The sequence below is a fragment of the Scyliorhinus torazame genome, chromosome 7 (assembly GCF_047496885.1).
Source record: "Scyliorhinus torazame isolate Kashiwa2021f chromosome 7, sScyTor2.1, whole genome shotgun sequence".
Lineage (NCBI taxonomy): Eukaryota > Metazoa > Chordata > Chondrichthyes > Carcharhiniformes > Scyliorhinidae > Scyliorhinus > Scyliorhinus torazame.
In genome coordinates this window covers 73,102,041-73,124,128 of record NC_092713.1, presented here as the reverse complement: position 1 = coordinate 73,124,128, position 22,088 = coordinate 73,102,041, and the positions used below count along the sequence as shown (strand labels likewise).

Genomic DNA, 22,088 nt, shown 5'->3' with positions numbered 1-22,088 from the left:
AATTTTCTTTGTCTTTGTTCTAATCCCTTTAGGAAGTCCCACGATCCGAAATTCTGTCTCCTGGAACGATTCTCCAGGTCCTCCACCTTCTCCCTCAACGTCTTCTGGCTGTCCACCACAAACACCATCTCTATCTCCAACGAGGCCAGCTGGTCCTCATACCCTCCCACCGACTCCTCCACCTTTTGGAGCACCAGACTCTGCTCCACTTTCTCTAAGCGGTTCCAACACCTTTTCCAGGTCCTCTGAGGCCTCCTACCGAAATTTTGGGTTCAAGAAGTCCACCAGTTGTTCAGTAGACCACTGGGTGGGCATTCACACGCCAGAACCATTTGCCGTCTTTTCCTCTGTTTCACCTCAAAATATCTCTCGTCCAGGGTGCTGCCTCTTGCTCGGTACACTCCTCATCTGGTAATACATAAATTGGCCCTATCGATGGAACACTTCTATTTCCCAGTGCTCATGCAGCTTACACCACAAACACCTCTTAAACCAGGTGAAAAAAGACCAAGCAATCCCGCTCGAGTGGGAACCACCAAAGGTATACAGGGTGATAAATGGTACAGGTAATGTAGATGTGGAGCATTCTAGAACGAGAGGTTATAGTCTCAGGATAAGAGGTTGCAAATTTAAAATGGAGTTGAGGAGAAACTACTTCTCCCAAAGGATTGTGAATCTGTGGAATTCACTACCCCTGAGTACTTTGAATGCTGGGACAGTGAATAAATTTAAGCAGGTTAATTCGTAATGGGTTGAAGGGTTATGGAGAACGGGCAGGATGGGGCAGTTAAGGCCAGGATGAGATCAGCCATGAGCGAATCGCGGAGCAAACTTGATGGCCCAAATCGCCTAATTCTGCTCCTATGTCTTATGAACCTATTTGCGACCACTCACTCCATGACCCTCAATGGAAATCCTCGGTTTCCTTTTGAACAGCAGCATTGCTGCTGGTGAGTTCTGTTGTGTCTATGGTATTCCGGTATGACATCAAGAAGTAATTCACTCTTCTTGACAATGTACCATGGCCCTTTGATGCCTTGATGGAATATTTAAGTGAATGTACGAATCGCTTGGCCAATCCATTTGTTACTGGATGGTATGGAGCTGAATTTATGTGCTATAAGTAGCCCTCAAACGCCTTACAAGTCAATATCGTTCCATTATCACTTACAACCATAAGACATAGGAGCACAATTAGGCTACTCAGCCCATCGAGTCTGCTCCACCATTCAATCATGGCTGATATTTTTCTCATCCCCATTCTCCTGCCTTCTCCCCATAACCCCTGGTCCCCTTATTGATCAAAAACCTACCTATCTCTGTTTCAAAGACATTCAGTGATTTGGCCTCCACAGCCTTCTGCGGCAAAGAGTTCCACAGATTTACCATCCTCTGTCTGAAGAACTTCCTCCTCATCTCTGTTTTAAAGGATCACCCCTTTAGTCTGAAATTGTGTCCTCTGGTTCTAGTTTTTCCTAGAAGTAGAAACATCCTCGCCACATCCTCTCTATCCAGGCCTCGCAGTATCCTGTAAGTTTCAATAAGATCCCCCCTCATCCTCCTAAACTCCAACGAATACAGACCCAGAGTCCTCAACCATTCCTCATACGACAAGCTCTTCATTCCAGGGATCATTCTTGTGATCCTCCTCTGGACCCTTTCCAAGGTCAGCACATCCTTCCTTAGATATGGGGCCCAAAACTGCTCACAATATTCCAAATGGGGTCTGACCAGAACCTTATACAGCCTCGGAAGTACATCCCTAGTCTTGTATTCTAGCCCTCTCAACATGAATGCTAACATTACATTTGCCTTCCTAACTGCTGACTGAATGCTAACCTTAAGAGAATTGCGAACAAGGACTCCCAAGTCTGATTTCTGATTTCCTAAGCTTTTCCCCATTTAGAAAATAGTCTTTGCCTCCATTCCTCCTTCCAAAGTACATAACCTCACACTTTTCCACATTGTATTTCATCTGCCACTTCATTGGCCACTCCCCTAGCCTGCCCAAATCCTTCTGCAGCACCCCCTGCTTCCTCAATACTCCCTGTCCCTCTGCAGATCTTTGTATCATCTGCAAACTAAGCAACAGTGCCTTCAGTTCTTTCTTCCAGAACATTAATGTGTATTGTGAAAAGTTGTTGTCCCAGCACCAACCCTGAGGCACATCACTAGTCACCGGCTGCCATCCTGAAAAATACCCCTTCATCCCCACTCTCTGCCTTCTGCCAGTCAGCCAATCCTCTATCCGTGCCAGGATCTTAAGCTTAACACAATGGGCTCTTAACTTATTTAACAGTTTCCAGTGTACCAAATCCTGCAAATATTTCATCCAACTTCTCAATAGTTTGTTCTCTCGTCGTAGATTTCATAATCACTGCTTCCAGCCATTTAGAGTGTGCATCCACAATCACGAGGAACATGTGTCCCTCAATTAGACCAGCATCATCTGTGTGTATTCTCTGCCATGGTTGTGACGGCCATTCCCACAAATGTAAGGTTTGCAGAGGTAGAGTGTTTCTTAGTTTTGCACAGGATTGACATTGCCCCACTTTCTCTTGAATTTAAGCATCTAATCCTGGTCACCAAAATAACTGCCTGCTTGTTCCTTCATCTTCACCGCACCAGGATGTCCCTCATGTAGTTGGTCAAGGGCTTTATTACGCAGACACGGAGGAATAATCACTTGGATTCCCTATAGTGAAACTCCATTCTAGACTCGAGTCTTATTTTGCTGCAGGGCTTGAAGTCTGGATTTATACAATTTACGTCTGTCATCATTCCTTTTTGGACCATGTCCATCACTTCCCCATTACTGGATCGGTTCTTGTCTACCTTCTTGAGATGAAGTCACAGGTATATTATCCACGAGTGAGAAATATAGGATGTTGACAAAAGTTTCATCAGGTTCTTGCTCGATTTGTAATGGCAATTTTGACAAAGCATCAGCATTTTCATGTTCTGATTTATGATATTGGATAGCGTATGTATGTGCCGATAATGTCAAAGACTATCTCTAATCTTCTAGCTGCTAAAGAAGGAATACCTTGATACGGCCTGAAGATTGTTGTCAAGGGACGGTGATCCATCAAGAGAGTAAAATGATGTCCATAAAGGTAGTGGTGAAACCTTCTTACCCCGAATATGATGCTGAAAGCCTCTTTTTCCAGCTGAATGTAATCCGTTTCTGCGCTAGTAAGAGTTTGTGAAGCAAATGCTATTGGCCGTTCCTCTCCTGAAGGCATAATGTGCGAGACAACTGCATCAACCCCATAGGGTGACGCATCACAAGCAAGTTGTAACTTTAGCTTACGATTATAATGAACCGACTTCTTTTCCCTCTTTATATGTACTTTCACATTCTTCTGACCAGTGTATTCCCTGCAAAACAAATGTGCAAAGGCTTCAGTTGAACTGCCAAATTAAGAACAAATTGACCGTAATAATTTATTAATCCTTGTTGTTATTTCACATTTTGAGGACATGCTGCTTCTAAGAGAGCTGGCATCATTTTTGGCTCCTTATGCAAGCTATCTTTATCAGTGATAGTCCCAGTTAGTTTATAGATGTCTTGAAAAAGTCACACTCTTTAACTCTTAGAGATTATGATTTTGTAAACGTTTCCGTGTAGCTTCCAAGTTCTCCAAGTGGTCTTGTTCATTTGAACCGGTGATGAGAATGTAATTGAGATAACATTGCACCCCATTTAGCCCACTCAGAATTTGATCCATGCACCTCTTGAAAAAAAGCAGGAGAGATGTTATCCAAAATGGAAGTCTCTTGTAACAGAATGGACCTTTGTGCATCACAATAGGAAGTAGAGGTTGTGATTTTGCAGCCACGTTCTTCTGTAAACGCGCTTGTGATTAATCAATTTTACTGAATTTCTGCCTTGCAGAAAGTCCAGTAAACAAGTCTTCAATCAGCAACAGTGGATCTTGATCTGTGCACAATACTGGGTTAATAGTTGGTTTAAAATCTCCACATCTTTACTGAGCCATCAGATTTCAATACAGGAACTATTGGTCTCACTCAGTCACTTGTAGCAATTGGTTCAATGACTCCTGTTTGGACTAGTCTTTCTAGTTCCTCTTTGACTTTTGATCTGATGGCGTATAGTTTGATTCTAGCTTTGAGACTTTGGCAAGCTGTTTGGCTTGATTTTGAGTTAAACTTCTACTCCTGTCCTTGAACCCGGTGAATCTTCGAACACCATTTTATACTTGGACGTCGTTCTTTAAATGCACTGGTTGATTCAGTGCTCCAGAGTTGAGTTTGATTTTTCACAACTAAGCTCTACCAAATAAAGCAGGAGAATTTCCATGGACAACGTGGAGAAACAACTCAGCTGTTTGTTTGTTTACTTCTACTGTATCCTTTTAATGGTACAACCTCTCTGTGTACGTCCTTAGGATAACATTTGATAGTTTTAAAGGCCGATACTGCAACTTCTTTTTATAAATTGTCACGAGTATCATTCCACTTCCATTTTGACTTGGTTACCATTACATTTTAGGAACGCCCAGAAACATTGTTGACCATCTTGGAATTGAATAGAATAGAACATTACAGCGCAGTACAGGCCCTTCGGCCCTCGATGTTGCGCCGACCTGTGAAACCAATCTAAAGCCCATCTACACTATTCCATTATCATCCGTATGTTTATCCAATGACCATTTAAATGCCCTTAATGGCGAGTCCACTACTGTTGCAGGCAGGGCATTCAATGCCCTTACCACTCTCTGAGTAAAGAACCTACCTCTGACATCTGTCCTATATCTATCTCCCCTCAATTTAAAGCTATGTCCCCTCGTGCTAGCCAGCAACTATCCGAGGAAAAAGGCTCTCACTGTCCACCCTATCTAATCCTCTGATCATCTTGTATGCCTCTATTAAGTCACCTCTTAACCTTCTCTCTAACGAAAACAGCCTCAAGTCCCTCAGCCTTTCCTCATAAGATCTTCCCTCCATACCAGGCAACATCCTGGTAAATGTCCTCTGCACCCTTTCCAATGCTTCCACATCCTTCCTATAATGCGGCGACCAGAACTGCACGCAATAGTCCAAATGCGGCCGCACCAGAGTTTTGTACCGACAAACCGTCTAGTTTAAGCTGTTGAAGTTGTTTGGGTAGGTTGTCTGCTGAGGGATCTTGAACTTCGCCTATTAATGTATAGAGAGCACTAGTCTGCTTAAAAGTGTTTTATTTCTCACGCAGTTTGGGCGTTGGTGATGTTTTTTGTGCCCAGCATGCTTTAGCAATATGTCCCTTCTTGCCACAGCTCTTGTACTTACTTTCTCTAGTGTCCAACTTCGATGACATGGTTGCCACTTGCAACCTTGTTTCTGTCGGTCTCCACCTTGTGGATCTTCGCTCTCGCCCCTATCGGTGAAGCCTCTTTTGTTGCTAACTCCATAGATGTGGCAACTGATACAGCAGAGTTGAGAGCTAAGTCGCTTATGTAAGCAGCTGCCTCTGAATAGTTTCATTTGAGGATCCACATACCAGCCAGTCACAAAGGGGTTGTCTAGAGTTGCACCAAACTCGCAGTATTTTGTTAACCTCCTTAAAATCACTCTGAATTGTAAAGTACTTTCACCTTCTTCCAGACAATGGAAACAAAACCTTTCTACAACTAATAGTGGTCTTGGTGAGAAATGTCCTTTTCAAATCTTTATTAATTTGACATAGGTCTTATCTCCTGGCTTTGCTGGATGAATTAAATTTTGCAACAGCATAAAAGTTTTACGCCCTTCTGAACGGAGAAATGTTACAAACTTTACGTCCTTTGATGTTTGATTTGCTATGTGATAAAATTGAAATCTCTCTTATGAGTTTTTCCGTCATTCGGATACTGGCTTCTAGGGTCTATACTTAAATTGACCTTCCTCCCTTCCGTTTCTTTTTGATGTATGAACAAGACTTCCTTATCCACAATGCAAACTTTTGCATTGTGAATTTGTCTTTTAACCGAGTAGTGGTTTGTACAGAGTCTGGAGCCTTAGGAATCCCTATTCCCACCTCCCGTTTCACCTTACCACGTGCACAGTCCCAGCACCTAAAATCTGGCCACTTCCAATGGCAAACAAATGTTCAAGTTGTTCCGCTTACTCACAGCTGTGTCCAATTTTTTTTTAAAACCTTCAGCATCGGCAACTTTTGCTTCGCCCAACGTGTGTGTCCAGTCCTGAGAATTTTTTCTCCTGTCTCTTCGCCATTTCCACTTTTCTTGTTCACAATTTTGGCCTCCGCGGTTTTGTTTCTTGCCTCAAACCTTGTTGCCATTTTTCTCTTTTGCTTTATTCTCTAAGTGCTGCAACGAGAAAAGATATGGAGGTACTGCACACTTGGATTTCTTACAAACATGATGCAAGGTTTTATTAGATGTTGCTCATACAATCCAAGATGGCGAACTGAAGCCCATGCAAGCACTCTGCTCCGTCACTATAGATCACTTGACATTCCACCAGGAGAGATTATTATTTGATACATAATAGGAACCACCCCCTAAAGCTTTCCTGCCTTTCCAGCTGGTAGATTTGAATTGTTTGGATATTTTAAAGGTGGATCTTCTATGGTGTTGCCCCTGGAAAATCAAAACAAAGTGTATTTCCTTCTCGCTTTAGAGATGCTGTAATAGGTATAGATGAAGCTCCAAGTAGTAGCTAGAAATCTATACCACATGATGTAAAAGGTTTGTAGAATAATTCTCTTAACATCTGATGACACTATTGTTTTAGAAAAGGAAGGAATTTCTCCCTGTATATATCTCACATCCAATGTCGTTTAAGCATATTATCTGGCTCTTATCTCAAATTGTTTCCGAGGCCTTGTGTTAATTGGCGTCTTGTGCTTTTTATTTACAAGAGTACCTGCACTTCCAAAGTGCTCAGTTGGCTGCAAATCATTTTGGGACATTCTGCAATCATGAGGATGATGATATAATTTCAAGTTCTTTCTTTAAGCATTCTTTACTTAGACAGAAGTTAAACTAAATAATGAATAAAGCAACAATGAGTAGCTGCTTTAGTATCCAGAGGGGGGGCGAGAGAGAGGGGGATGGGGTACAGTACAACTCCAAGGGAGATGATTAAACTTCAGTCCAACATTGACGAATGTGTATCCATACAAGGTACTACGTGAATACAAATATTTATTTCTAAATCATCTATACTTTCCTCACGCAGTGTAATAAAGCATAGTATACCTTCAGTGTCTCTATACCCATGATCATCTTCCCTATGATGATGCTGAACACCAGATACCAAACCCCAACCTGATAAATGTTCCCTACCATCTTGCTAGTAATCTGGGCCTTTAATATGGTAAAAGAGATTTTTTTTAACACAAAATGCAAGGTTCACACAATAATCCAGATTTACAATTTTCACTGACAGACAGGATCACAAAATAAATTCCTGAAGATATAAATATCAGTGATAGAATATTGTGTGTTAAGGGGTTGTCAGTACAGGTCTGCACCCACTAGGGACCCTCAAAGGTTTTGAGCAGTCCTCCAAAAATAAAGTTCTAAAGTTCTGCATCACAGCCTGGTATGGCTACTGCTCGGCCCAGGACCGCAAGAAACTTCAGAGAGTCGTGAACACCGCCCAGTCCATCACACAAACCTGCCTCCCATCCATTGACTCCATCTACACCTCCCGCTGCCTGGGGAAAGCGGGCAGTATAATCAAAGATCCCTCCCACCCGGCTTACTCACTCTTCCAACTTTTTCCATCGGGCAGGAGATACAGAAGTCTGAGAACACGCACGAACAGACTCAAAAACAGCTTCTTCCCCACTGTTACCAGACTCCTAAATGACCCTCTTATGGACTGACTTCATTAACACTACACCCTGTATGCTTCATCCGATGCCAGTGCTTATGTAGTTACATTGTATATGTTGTGTTGCCCTATTATGTATTTGCTTTCATTCCCTTTTCTTCTCATGTACTTAATGATCTGTTGAGCTGATCGCAGAAAAATACTTTTCACTGTACCTCGGTACACGTGACAATAAACAAATCCAATCCAATCCAATCCAAAACACTGTCTTTCACCCAGCATTACCTCTTACCACTGACTGACAGCAGTGGCCGTTGCATCCTTATTTATGATGGGAAGATGGAACTGTGGGAACAACTCCGAAAAACCAATAACAGCTGTGGCTCTGGGCTTTCTTGGCTGATCCAAAAGTTGGGAGTATCTCAACATGCCACTGCAGCACTTTGCGCAACCCGTCTGCCCCACTGATCACCCATAACCCCCACCGACTACTGTGGACTGCATGGCTGAAGGCTATCTCTAATAGGGAATTGGAAATCGTGGTTAAGCGTGCCTTGACTTATGTCAAGTGGATTCCCGTGGGTAGCGGACCATTTAGCATGTGGGAGTCATTGCCTAGCATTCCGATCGCACCTTGATGCTCCGGGTAACCTACTTCCAGAGGGTCAGCATCAGGTTGAGATCCAGCTGGGTCCTGGGATCCAGCAGCCCTCCGACTGCTGTCTTGCCTGGAGGTTTCTGCCTCCACCAGATGTGCATCATCAACAGTGTAGTGCTCACCAGATTGTATCCCAGATGCCTGAACACTAGTATTTCCCACCGAGGCATGTGTATCTGTGCTGGTGGAGGGTGGAGATGACAACTGTGCCGCGACTATATCGGTTACATCTCGGAGCTCTCCTCTGATGTGTTCTCCTTGGAGTCAGGAGAAGGGTCCACCTTGGATGGGCCGGCGCCCTCGGCTGGAGGACCTGCAGTAGAATGAACATGTGGTCAGTGAGAGGGATGGGTCAGTCAGAAAGGCAATCACTACTCACATTTGACAGGTCCTCCAGGTGGATCCCAGTGGCTCCTCACCTCTTCGGCGTCCGCCAGCCTCCGTATTGGTGATCGCCCTGATCTCTGCCGCACCGGTCACCTCCAGGGCCTCCTTCTCGAAGGAGGTGAGGATTCTCAAGTCTGGCACCCCTCCGCCAGTCTAGGCCCTCTCCCGCCAATTGAGGGAGAGCTTTTCCTGAGGAGACACCGAGAGAGCATCATTAGCTACATACGTGGTTCAGTGTTGGGAGATGGGGTGTGAAGGCAGGGTGGGAGGGATGGGGGGCAGGGAGTGCTGGGGATCACTTGGAGTTGGGGGCTGGATGCTCCCTTTGGGGAGGGGGGGGAGCGTTGGTGTAGGCGTTGACCTTCTTCCTGCACGGATGCTAGTTCTCTTGGTCATAATGTTGGAGCTGACTGCTGCCGCCACCTGGTCCCAGGCAACACTGGCTGTCTTGTGGCTCACCCTCCGGGACACCCGGGGGAACAGGACATCCCTCCTAGTCTCCGTATCCAGGAGCCTCTCCAGGTCAGCATCGCAGAATCCTGGGGCCGGTCTCCTTGGCTCCATTATTGCCATTATTGCGAGCATGCTGGGGTTGGCCAAGCAAGTGCAGTTTAAATGCTGTGCGATCTTGTTAATGGGGGGGGGGGGGGTGGCTGGCGTGCGCAATCCCGGCAAATTGGCTGGCGAGACATTATTTGCGGCGAGAATCTGGTGAGGCCTGCTTAAGTGGACCAATTATGATTGAATTGCGTTGCCGGTTTCGCTGAGCCGAGTGCCGGGAACACTTGGAAATTTTTTCTGGACGATCGTGCCCTTCAACGTTTTGGGACTCCTTCGTTTCAGGGGAGATTCCATGTCGTCCAAATCATCCCCCTGTGCCCCTAGACGCTGAATGCTTAGTCCAGTTAGCCGTTCCTAGTTTCCAGGCCTGGCAAAGGCATCAGACTGACCTCTTCAGCTTCTACTATTGCCCATTCTTCCTGACTACAGGCTCCCTCCCCCCACCCAGCCTGCCAAAGACAGGCTGCTTCCTGCACTGAGGGGCCCACAGAGTCCAATTGTTCCCCTGCCCTGTGTTCTCCCCCACCAACACGACCTATTGGCAGAAGCCTGGCCATCAGAACTTCTAGACAGCCATTTGGAATGCCCTGCAGAGAATGCCTTGAAGAAGACGGGGCCCACTGTCCATCCTTCTGCCAAATTAAGGAACTGGGACCCAGTCCGACTTCCTTGCTGTGCATTGTCTGAGCCTTCCTTGTGATCCTGTTTGAGAGTTAGTTGCAAATATTATGATGATTTTTGAAAAGTTAGCAAACCTCTTTGAGAATTTAGTTACTTTTGCCTAACTTTTATAAAATGATGAATATATATTATTTTACAGACATCTCCACTTGTATGTTGAATTATGTAGGTTTAGAATCATATAGCTCCTTCAGCTATTTTATTTATAATTTTATGAAGCAAGCTGAGGCAAATTCCTTGGGACATTTTCCCCTCCCGCTGCAAACTCACATTTTCCACACACCTCATTCAATCTGATCTATTATATTCGCTGCTCCCAATGCAGCCTACTCTACACTGAGAGACTAAACGCAGACGGGGTGACCGCTTTGCAGAAGACGTTCAGCCCAGTCATAAGCAGGACCCAGACCTTCCTGTTGCTTGCCATTTCAACTCAGGGACTGGTTTAGCACACTAGGCTAAATTGCTGGCTTTTAAAGCAGACCAAGGCAGGCCAGCAGCATGGTTCAATTCCTGTACCAGCCTTCCTGAACAGGTGCTGGAATGTGGTGACTGGGGGCTTTTCACAGTAACTTCATTGAAGCTTACTTGTGACAATATGTGATTTTCATATTTTCATTTTCACTGTCCTGGTCCAAGTCCACATATCTGTCCTTGGTCTGCTGCAATGTTCGAGTGAAGCCCAACGCAAACTGGAAGAACAGCACCTCATCTTCCAATTCGGCACGTTCCAGACTTCCGGACTTAACATTGAGGTCAACAACTTCAGACCGTGTACTCTCCTCCACCTTTACCCCATTTTGATTTCTTATCAATTTATTTTCATTTGTTCCATCGATTTGTCTTCCCTCACCATTATTTCTCTCTTCTCTCCCTCCCCCCCCCATGGCTGTCCGTTTCCTATTCCAAGTTGTCCTTTGACACTCTGCTTACTCTGTTCTGCCATTACCACATTCTGATCTCTTGGCGTGCCACTATCAGCACCCTTCTTAATGATTATCCTCACCACTTACATTCCCTTTGTCTTTTTGTCCACGGCATCTTTGTTAATCTGAACCTAATCGCTGACCCTCTATCCATTCTCACTGCTCCACCCCATCCACGCACACACACACAAAAGTATAAATCTCACCCTATGGCGAAGAGTCACCCAGAATCAAAACGTAGCTCCCTTCTCTCTCCACAAATGATATCAGACCTGCTGAGATAGTCCAGTACTTTCTGTTTTTATTTCAGATTCTAACATCCACAGTAAGGGCAGCACAGTAGCACAGTGGGTAGCACCGTTACTTCTCAGCTCCAGGGTCCCAGGTTTGATTCCCGGCTTGGGTCGCTGTCTTATGTGGAGTCTGCACATTCTCCCTGTGTCTGCATGGGTTTCCTCTGGGTGCTCCGATTTCCTCCCACAAGTCCCAAAAGATGTGCTGTTAGGTGAATTGGACATTCTGAATTCTCCCTCTGTGTACCCGAACAGGAGTCGGAATGTGGCGACTAGGGGCTTTTCACAGTAACCTCATTGCAGTATTAATACAAACCTACTTGTACAATAAAGATTATTGTTGTTATTAATTTGCTTTTATCAGACATTTTTCCGGTTGTGGTGTACCAGAATTGCTCTGCAGTGTCTCCATTGCATACCAATTACAAGTCTAAATAAACTGATGATGTTAACAAATTGGGTTACATAATAAATTTCAGAAGAAGTTAAAAATAGGAAAAATACTTGTGTTACAGAGGACTGAATTTTTACAACATGCAATGGGAGTGTCGAAAGCAAAAAGGGTGAGAACCCTTGGTGCAATAAAATTAGAATTTAACTTGTTCTGTCACTTTTAAACCATCTGTACTTGATCCTACAGTGTGGGTTATTTGGCATAACATCAGTGGCTTTATAACAGTGTAGCTAACATGCCACGGTAGATGAAGTTTATATATTAACATAGATATTCTGTTTACTTTTATTTTAATAATTAAAGACAAACTTGACTGTGACTTCGCACCTTGTCTGAACTATGGCACATGTACTTCATATCCCTTCAGTAGTCTTGGATTTCTTTGTATTTGCCCTTCTGGATATTATGGAGACTTTTGTCAACATCGTGCAATAGGTAAGAACTATAAATTAATTAAACATACTGAACAGTTTCTCAAGTGTCTATTATTTATCTACATTATGTGAAAACCGTTAAATGTTTAGTGGTGGTTACTTGAAATGACTTTTTCATGATGTTTTATTTATTGTATCACTTCATGATTTTTAATAATATCCAAGACTTGGATAAAGATTTTAACCATATGCACCTCATAATTACAAGGTGGAACTACCCACATATCTTGTGCCATCTTGATACCACCAATTGCAACATTCTGTGCAAGCCTTTTGCTGGGTGATGAAGTTGCCCACCCAAATATCGAGATTAGGGCCTGATGACATCACTGTGCCCTAAATGCAATTTTAAACTTAGGTCTGAGCAGTTGCCCCTTTTCTGTCATGAAGATGAGGCAAGTTTTTAAAAACTTTTCTAGGGTCATGTGCAGCAGTTGTACTTAAAGTATCTCACAGAACATTGTCTTGCCCCGTACAGCCATTTCACCCTCCCCTCTCATAGACCATTTTCTTGCACTTCCCTGAGTGAGAATTTTTAGAAGCCAACAACTGCTTCCTGCTGACATTCCATCTGGAAGTTAAAATAGCCATGACATCTGCTGCAGCAGGTGAATGCAGTGTCAACCTCTGTCAGATGACTTAAACAGTTTATTCTCCCTCGTTCTAACTAAGAAGAAGTAGAAAGTCTCAAAAGAATTGTAGTGCCAACAACAATGAAGAAAATCGCACTGCTAGCTAGCCAGCAACTTGCCTACCAGGTACTAAGGACTGGATTTTCCCCTCCCGTTTTTCTCAGACAGATTACTGATGGGACCAGAAACTCTCATGATAATCCCAAATCGCGTTTTATGCTGATGACAAAGTTCACCGCAATTGTATCCTTTCCCCTGTCAGTGACTGGCCAGGTTTCCTTCCATGCAATGTTGGGAACCTAATTTGCATTTATTTGCATCTCATCATTGAAGCTTTATGTAGGAATCATTCCCTGCCTGTCAAAAAGTCCTCCCACAGATTGCTTTCAAAAGGTGTGGATCTAGCAAACTGACCAACGAAGGGCATTTGGAGATGAACGGAGAGCTAGTAAAAAAGAGGGGAGAGCAGGCACTAGGTAAGGAGTCACGGGTACCAAAGAAGGTCTCAAAGGTAAAGGGGAATGACTCGCAGGTACTGGGGAAGGACATGTGGATATCGGGGACGATCTTTGGGTAAGGGGCAAAAGGAAACAGACAAGAATCTCTGCCTCGGGGAAAGGGGCAAAGGCCTGTCAGGGAAGGGACAAGCCCCTCAGAGTTGAGGGGCTGAGTCCAGACCAGGAGGAAGAAGACAGGCAAGTGAGAAAACCACGATTCCCGAGGCTGCCTTCTACTCCTGGGCCACAACTGTGGGAAGGTCATCACACAGGGAAGGGAAGCCTATGCTGTGGGTGGATGGCCAGTCATCATTGATTGACGGACCCATTCAAACAAATCCATTGTTGGGGTGTATTGGTCTGCAGGCTTCCTATTGACAAGGGCAGGTCTAATAGTAACACTTGTCAGTGATGTACATTCCTTTACAGCTGAGATCATTCAGCTACAACTCTATTAACATACCTGATGTTTAACTGCTCACTCGATTATGCCCACTAAATCACCACTGATGTGTGCGGTTGCCATTGATTGCTGCTCAGCTGTTAACCGTTGACGTGCTGAACTCCAGATTCAGTACCATTGACAATTGGGCAAGTACGTCCATCATTGTAGACAGTTAGCAAGGGCACACTGGTTGAGGAGAGTGTGCCGATCCATAAGACATGTGCTGAGGTGCATTTTGTCAGGTACATCTCATTGATTGGTTTGCAAGCAAGGTGTTAGAGTGAAAATTGGGACGCTGTGTCCGCCTGGGATGAGGCTTCAGGGTGATGTTGGGTGGCCAAAGCTGTGGCCACTCGGTCAAGTTGCGTGGAGCAAGGGTGGTGTGGGGTCATGCTCATTCAGGGAGTGACTGAAGGACTAGTCATCAATGCGGTTGCCACACATAGATCACTGGCAATGGGATGCAGCTCCCAACACTGATGCACCCTAAGAGACAAGTGCTAACTGTCATGTCTCTCTTTCACATTGCAATAAGGCAAGTGAGGGAGAGATGGAGTCTGTTAAACTGCCGATCATTCTTCTGGCTCATGGAGAGGAGAGAAGATGTCAATGGAGGCACCTGATTCTCCAGATGCACGGGCAAAACCCTGAGGAGGAATGGGTGGCAGGGCCTGCTCCGTAGGCAGAGGAGATACCTCTTGAGCAGCCGCTCAGATGCATCTTCGAAGACCTAGGGTGTATTGACAGTGCCTGATATTCATGCAAACAGGTGAAAACCAGTGTCTCCAAAGACGACTCCTGTCAACGGAACTGGTTGCTCACATATCCACCCTTTTGCAGGATTTGCCGCCAAAGGGACCAGGAGGGCATCTGCTGTCGTGGCATTGAGAGTTACAGCAACGCTCATCTTTTATGCGACTAGTTTCTTCCAAGGCTCTGCGGGTGACGTTTGCGGTACCTTGTACGCCTCCACACAGAAGTGCACCCAGGAAGTGATGGGTGCAATCTTCACGCAGGCACACAACTTTGTTCACTTTGACTGGGATCAGATAAGCCAAGGGCCATGGGATTGGCGCAGATATCTAACTTTTCACAGTGCAGATGGCCAATGACTGCAATTGCGTGGCTCTCAGATCCCCGGGACATCATGGAGTACAATTTGTGAACCGCAAGGGCATCCACTCCCTGAATGTTTAAATGGTCGACCATCACACAAAGCAAATCCACCAGTATCTCTTCTGTTCCTTGGGACTGCACACGACCCATGCATCCTGAGCAGCTCTTAGGTCCCCGACATGTTTGATGTTCCACCGAGGCTACAGCGTTGGCTCCTCAAAGTTTGAGAAACACAATGACAGGGGATATCCACTGAGGATGTGGCTGGTGATGCCTGTGCGGAGACCACAGAGTGCAGCTGAGTGCATGCTGCTACTTGTACTTTGGTAGAAAATACCATAGGGATACTGAAGAAGTGGTTCTGGTAGAACCCTGCAATAGTCCGCAGACGGTGTCACACATTGGTGGTCATCTGCTGTGTCCTGCACAAAGTGACGTTTAAGTGGGGGAGAGGAAGTGCCTGAGGAGAAGATGGAGGAACAACATGTTTGCTCAGCTGTGGAAGATATCGAAGTGGACGAGGAAGAGGAGGTCCTAGAGGGAGAGAATGTCAGCTTTAAGGCAGTGGCAATGGCCAGACAGGGTAGATGTGCTCATTGCTGCCAGATTAATGGAGGGTGATGAGGCCAACCAGTGAGGACATCAAATCGTCTTTACCTCTTCTGTGAGCATTGCTCGCCCATGTGACTGATGACAGGGGGCATAACCCCTGTAATAAGGCTCATGTAATGGGGAGAGGGCGGTTGCCCATGGTCCATTCATTGCAGGAGGTTGATGACAACTTGCAGTGGGGATAGTGCATAGATCCTTAGAGGTACTGTGAATGAATCTTGTCTGACTGATGGCAACTTACTTGCTGTTAATGACCAGAGTCATGTCATATGGTGGTTGGAGGGAGTGTTTCATCTCTTCTGATCTAAAGTTAAACGCACTATGGGAGGGTCCCTGGGCTTCAACGCACCCCCTCCCAACACCCGCGCAGGGCACCTCTGGCTCAATCGCCACCATGCAAAAAATACAAACTGGCAGTGCCAACCTAGGCACCTTTACAATGCCAACCTGGGCACTTGGTAGTGCCAGTGTGCCCAAGTGGCACCAGCAGTTCCAGGGTACGACCCTTCCCAAAAGGCATGGACATGGGGGGCCTCCAATTCCCTGGGAGACCCTCACGAGTGCCATTTTGTCTGGTCCCTGTTTGTGGAGACCAGTATGAGCTCCGAGGCAAGGGGGATAGATCCTGACGCCTCGGAAACTACATATTAAAGTGAGACTAGCTGTCTCACTTTAATATGCAGATTTACCAAAAGTGATCCCGCCCACAATTGGCAGGATTTACATCGCAGCAACTTGCGAGATCGCGTTAGATCTTGCAAGGCGTTGCAGCTGGGTAGATCCCGGGAGCGGAGTTTCCTGGCTTCTATCGATCACGCTGCACTGTGGCACGCTGCTTTTCGGTTGCAGTGGTGCAGTTCAATCACGCTCTGTCTCCCCCATGCTGCTGTTCCAACTCCTCCGATCACAGGTATCCTCCATCCCCACTCCTTGAGCACCTCCAGAGACCAAATCTGTGATTGGAGCAGTAAGGGAAGGAAATAATTCTCATCAGAGCAGATCCTCAGAACTTGGTAGTTAATGGACAGTTGGCACTTTTTTCCATTTGAAATTATTCCTCAAAATCCTTTAAGTGTTGTACTTTTTTTTAAGGGGGAAAGGGAGGAGGCTGCTGCTTGTGGGAGACACCAGGAGGCAAGCACTGAGGTTAATCATTTTTTAAAAATCTATAAATGAACAGTTCACTTCCCATCACCTACTCTCCTCTCACAGTTACAGCAACTCTCCTATTTCAACGTTAAAGAAAAAAGAGTGTTCGGACCCTCGCATTGATATTTATGGATATGGATGAGAAAGGGAGGCCAAGATGGTCTCTTGTAGTGCAGCTAAAATGGCTCTGGCTCTGTGTGCGACAGAGGGAATGGGAGACCCCCGTTGCGTCAAAAAAAAAACCCCTCCATCACAGGCTTGCGCGGTTAAAGCGCCAGATCATCCCGGGGGGGCCCGCTGCTATTTCTGCGGGCAAGCGAAACACCCCCGGCAGCGCTGCCCGGCCTGCGCAGCTATTTGCAAGAGCTGCGGCAAAAAGGGCCATTTCGTGGCTGAGTGCCGGTCCTGGGGGGTCGCCGCGATCCCCGGAGAAGAACGAGCCCAGTGCATGTGCGACCCGCGGGCGCCGCCATTTTGGGTCCCGGCCACCATGAGGGGAGGATGGGCGCTGCCATCTTGTGACTCCCCAGTCACGTGCGATGCATGGGGGTGGCCATTTTATCCACCCCCGACCACGTGCGATCCATGGGGGCGACCATTTTGTCCACCCCCGGCCGCGTGCGATTCATGGACGCCGCCATCTTGGATGACAACAAAGGACCCCAGCATCGACGGCTCCACGGGGTCCGAAGAAGACGCCGAGACACTACGACCACGACTGGCCTCGGTGACGCTAGATCAATCACGGCCCCGGACGCTCCAGACGACGACAACGACGGTGCTGATCAACGGACACGAGACACCATGCCTGATCGACTCCGGGAGCACTGAAAGTTTCATCCACCCCGACACGGTAAGACGCTGTTTTTTGACCATCCATCCAAGTACGCAAAAGATTTCCCTAGCTGCAGGATCCCACTCCGTAGAGATCAAAGGGTTCTGCATCGCAAACCGAACCGTGCAAGGGAGGGAGTTTAAAAACTACAGGCTCTACGTCCTTCCCCAACTCTGCGCGCCCACATTACTGGGTTTAGATTTCCAGTGCAACCTGCAGAGCCTAACGTTTCAATTCGGCGGCCCAATACCCCCACTCACTATCTGCGGCCTCGCAACTCTCAAAGTTGAACCGCCGTCCTTGTTTGCAAACCTCACCCCGGATTGCAAACCCGTCGCCACTAGGAGCAGACGGTACAGCGCCCAGGACCGGATATTTATTCGGTCCAGCGGTTGCTGAAGGAAGGCATAATCCAGGCCAGCAATAGTCCCTGGAGAGCACAGGTGGTAGTAGTAAAGACTGGGGAGAAGCAAAGGATGGTCATAGACTATAGCCAGACCATCAACAGGTACACACAGCTGGATGCGTACCCTCTTCCCCGCATATCCGACATGGTAAATCGGATCGCCCAATATAAGATTTTCTCCACCGTGGACCTCAAGTCCGCCTACCACCAGCTCCCCATCCGCCCAGGTGACCCTAAGTACACAGCCTTCGAGGCAGACGGGCGTCTATACCACTTCCTAAGGGTCCCATTTGGTGTCACGAACGGGGTCTCGGTCTTCCAACGGGAGATGGACCGAATGGTTGACCAACACGGGTTGCAGGCCACGTTCCTGTATCTCGACAACGTAACCATCTGCGGCCACGATCAGCAGGACCACGACGCCAACCTCCAAAAATTCCTCCAGACCGCAAACGCCTTGAACCTCACGTACAACGAGGAAAAGTGTGTTTTTAGCACAAACCGGCTGGCCATCCTGGGATACGTAGTGCGCAATGGGATAATAGGCCCCGACCCCGAACGCATGCGCCCCCTTATGGAATTTCCCCTCCCCCACTGCTCCAAAGCCCTGAAACGTTGCCTGGGGTTCTTTTCATATTACGCCCAGTGGGTCCCCCAGTATGCAGACAAGGCCTGCCCGCTAATACAGACCACTACCTTCCCCCTGTCGACAGAGGCTCGCCAGGCCATCAGCCGCATCAAAGCGGATATCGCAAAGGCCACGATGCGCGCTATCGACGAGTCCCTCCCCTTCCAGGTCGAGAGCGACGCATCCGACGTAGCTCTGGTGGCCACCCTTAACCAAGCGGGCAGACCCGTGGCCTTTTTCTCCCGAACCCTCCACGCCTCAGAAATCCGCCACTCCTCAGTGGAAAAGGAAGCCCAAGCCATAGTGGAAGCCGTGCGACACTGGAGAAATTACCTGGCCGGCAGGAGATTCACTCTCCTCACTGACCAACGGTCGGTAGCCTTCATGTTCGATAATGCACAGCGGGGCAAAATTAAAAATGACAAGATCTTAAGGTGGAGGATCGAGCTCTCCACCTTCAACTACGAGATCTTGTACCGTCCCGGAAAGCTGAACGAGCCGTCCGATGCCCTATCCCGCGGCACATGTGCCAACGCACAAATAGACCGTCTCCAAGCCCTCCACGAGGACCTCTGCCACCCGGGGGTCACTCGGTTCTTCCATTTTATAAAGTCCCGCAACCTCCCCTACTCTGTGGAGGAGGTCCGTACAGTCACCAGGAACTGCCACATCTGCGCAGAGTGCAAACCGCACTTTTTCAGGCCGGATAGAGCGCACCTGATCAAGGCTTCCCGCCCCTTTGAACGCCTCAGTTTGGATTTCAAAGGGCCCCTCCCCTCCACCGACCGCAACACATACTTCCTGAACGTGGTGGACGAGTACTCCCGTTTCCCCTTCGCCATCCCCTGCCCCAACATGACAGCGGCCACAGTCATCAAAGCCCTTCGCACCATATTCACACTGTTCGGTTGCCCCGCATATATCCATAGCGACAGGGGGTCCTCCTTCATGAGTGACGAGCTGCGTCAGTTCCTGCTCAGCAAGGGTATAGCCTCGAGCAGGACGACCAGCTACAACCCCGGGGCAACGGGCAAGTAGAGAGGGAGAACGGCACGGTCTGGAAAACCGTCCTATTGGCCCTACGGTCCAGAGATCTCCAAGTTTCCCGGTGGCAGGAGGTCCTCCCGGACGCTCTCCACTCCATCCGGTCGCTGCTGTGTACCACCACTAACCAAACGCCTCATGAGCGCCTCCTTGTCTTCCCCAGGAAGTCCTCCTCCGGAACGTCGCTGCCGACCTGGCTGGCGGCCCCAGGACCCATCTTGCTCCGAAAACATGTGCGGGCGCACAAGTCGGACCCGTTGGTCGAGAAGGTTCACCTCCTCCACGCGAACCCGCAGTACGCCTACGTGGCGTACCCCGACGGCCGACAGGTCACGGTCTCCCTGCGAGACCTGGTGCCCGCCGGCAACACACACCCCCCCCCCGACACCGATCATCCCCTCCCTGCCACCAGCGCACCCCGCGACCGCCCCCTTCCCGGGAGGATCGGTCCTCCTCCCGTGTCCGACCAGGAGTGAAACAGAAACAAACAACGAAACGCTCCCGGAGACGACAACGCGGGAACAAGCACCTGCACCACCACCGGGGCTGAGGCGATTGACGAGGAAGACCAGACCGCCCGCTCGACTCGTGGCATTGGTGTGACATCAAGAATGTTGTTGGGACTGTAACGAAAATGTTCTTTTCTCTTACGAATATTGTAAATAGTTCACAAACCTTGTACATAGCCCAGTGTAGGGCTAAAATTGTAATGACATGCCCAAAAGTTTCCTCCCAGGACCAGCCTTGTAAACCCCTACCACCATGCGAACCACCATCCCGCCGGGTTCATTTTTAACAAGGGGTGAATGTGGTGGTATGTATTAGGGGTCATGTGGGACTGTGAAGCCGTGATGCTATTGGCTGACAGATCCCGGGTCCTGGTTGGCTGTTGACCCCTGGCTCCGCCCTGAAGGCGGAGTATAAGAACCCGTGCTTCTCCCCGCAGCTCCATTCTGTTGCTGAACTGCTGGGAACAAGTCACGCTTAATAAAGCCTCATTGACTTCATCTCTACTCGTCTCTCTCGTAAGTCATTGTGCGCTACACCTTGCTCATGGCCCTGACCTCCTCGGTGGAGTACAGTAGGTTGCGGGACTTAAGAAAATGGGCGTGCCTGGGTGACAGAGGTCATTGTGGATAGCCCGCAGGCGATCCTCCTGTGCGTTGGCTCACATGCCATGGGACAGGGCATCTGGGGGCTCGTTGAGCTACCCTGGACGATACTTAATATTGTACGTGTAGGTGGAGAGCTCGATTCTCCACCTCAAGATCTCGTCATTTTTGATCTTGCCCCGCTGCGCGTTATCGAACATGAAGGCGACCGACCGTTGATCAGTGACGAGGGTGAACCTCCTACCGGCTAGGTAGTGCCTCTAGTGCCGCACGGCCTCCACAATAGATTGCGCCTCCTTCTCGACTGCAGAGTGCCGGATCTCGGAGGCGTTGAGGGTTCGGGAAAAGACTGCTACTGGCCTGCCTGCCTGGTTGAGGGTAGCAGCCAGGGCGACATCTGATGCATCGCTCTCGACCTGAAAAGGGATGGTTTCGTCCACCGCGTGCATAGAAGCCTTGATGATGTCGGCCTTGAGAAAAGCCCCAAGCACCGTTTAAGGGTCTTGAGACTATGGGGTAGGTGGAGTTCCTTTGGGTGCACATGGGGTCGGGCCCGAGGACCCAGTTTTCCACGACGTAGCCGAGGATGCCTCGTCGGGTTGTGTGGAAAACGCATTTTTCTTTGTTGTAGGTCAGGTTGAGGGCCCGGGCGGTCTGGAGAAACTTTTGAAGGTTTGCGTCATGGTCCTGCTGATCATGGCCGCAGATGGTGACATTGTCCAAGTACGGGTAAGTAGCCCGCAGCCCGTACTGGTGCACCATTTGGTTCATCGTCCTCTGGAAGACGGAGACCCCATGAGTAACGCTGAAGGGGACCCTAAGGAAGTGGAAAAGCCGGCCGGCTGCTTCAAAAGCAGTACAGAGGCGGTCTTCCGGGCGGATAGGGAGTTGGTGGTAGGCAGATTTCAGGTCGACCGTGGAGAATACCCGGTATTGCGCAATCCGGTTGACCATCTCTGTTATGCGGGAGGGGTACGCATCAAGCTGCGTGAAGCGGTTAATGGTCTGGCTGTAATCCACGACCATCCGTTTCTTTTCCCCGGACTGGACTGCCACCACTTGTGCCCTCCAGGGGCTGTTGCTAGCCTCGATGACCCCCTCTTTCAGTAAACGCTGGACCTCTGACTTGATGAAAGTCATATCTTGGGCACTGTACCGCCGGCTCCTGGTGGCGACGGGCTTACAGTCGGGGGTGAGGTTCGTGAATAGTGAGGGGGGTGCAACTTTCAGTGTTGCGAGGCTGCATACCGTGAGGGGGGGCAAGGGTCCGCCGAACTTTAGGGTCAGGCTTCGGTGGCTACATTAGAAATCCAGGCCGAGCAGCAGGGGGGCGCAGAGGTGAGGGAGGATGTACAGCTTAAAACGGGCGTATTCGGCGCCCTGGATCTCGAGATTCGCAATACAGTACCCCTTGATTTGTACCGAATGGG

General features: G+C 48.2%; 1 protein-coding gene across 1 annotated transcript in view; it reads left to right on the top strand.

Moving 5' to 3' along the window:
• Window positions 1-22,088, top strand: part of LOC140427288 (uncharacterized) — a 442,867-nt gene that overhangs the window by 56,786 nt on the left and 363,993 nt on the right. The window contains exon 2 of the mRNA XM_072512862.1: window positions 12,052-12,183. Coding sequence (XP_072368963.1) covers window positions 12,052-12,183 — 132 coding nt within the window. The remainder of the gene's footprint in view (window positions 1-12,051; window positions 12,184-22,088) is intronic.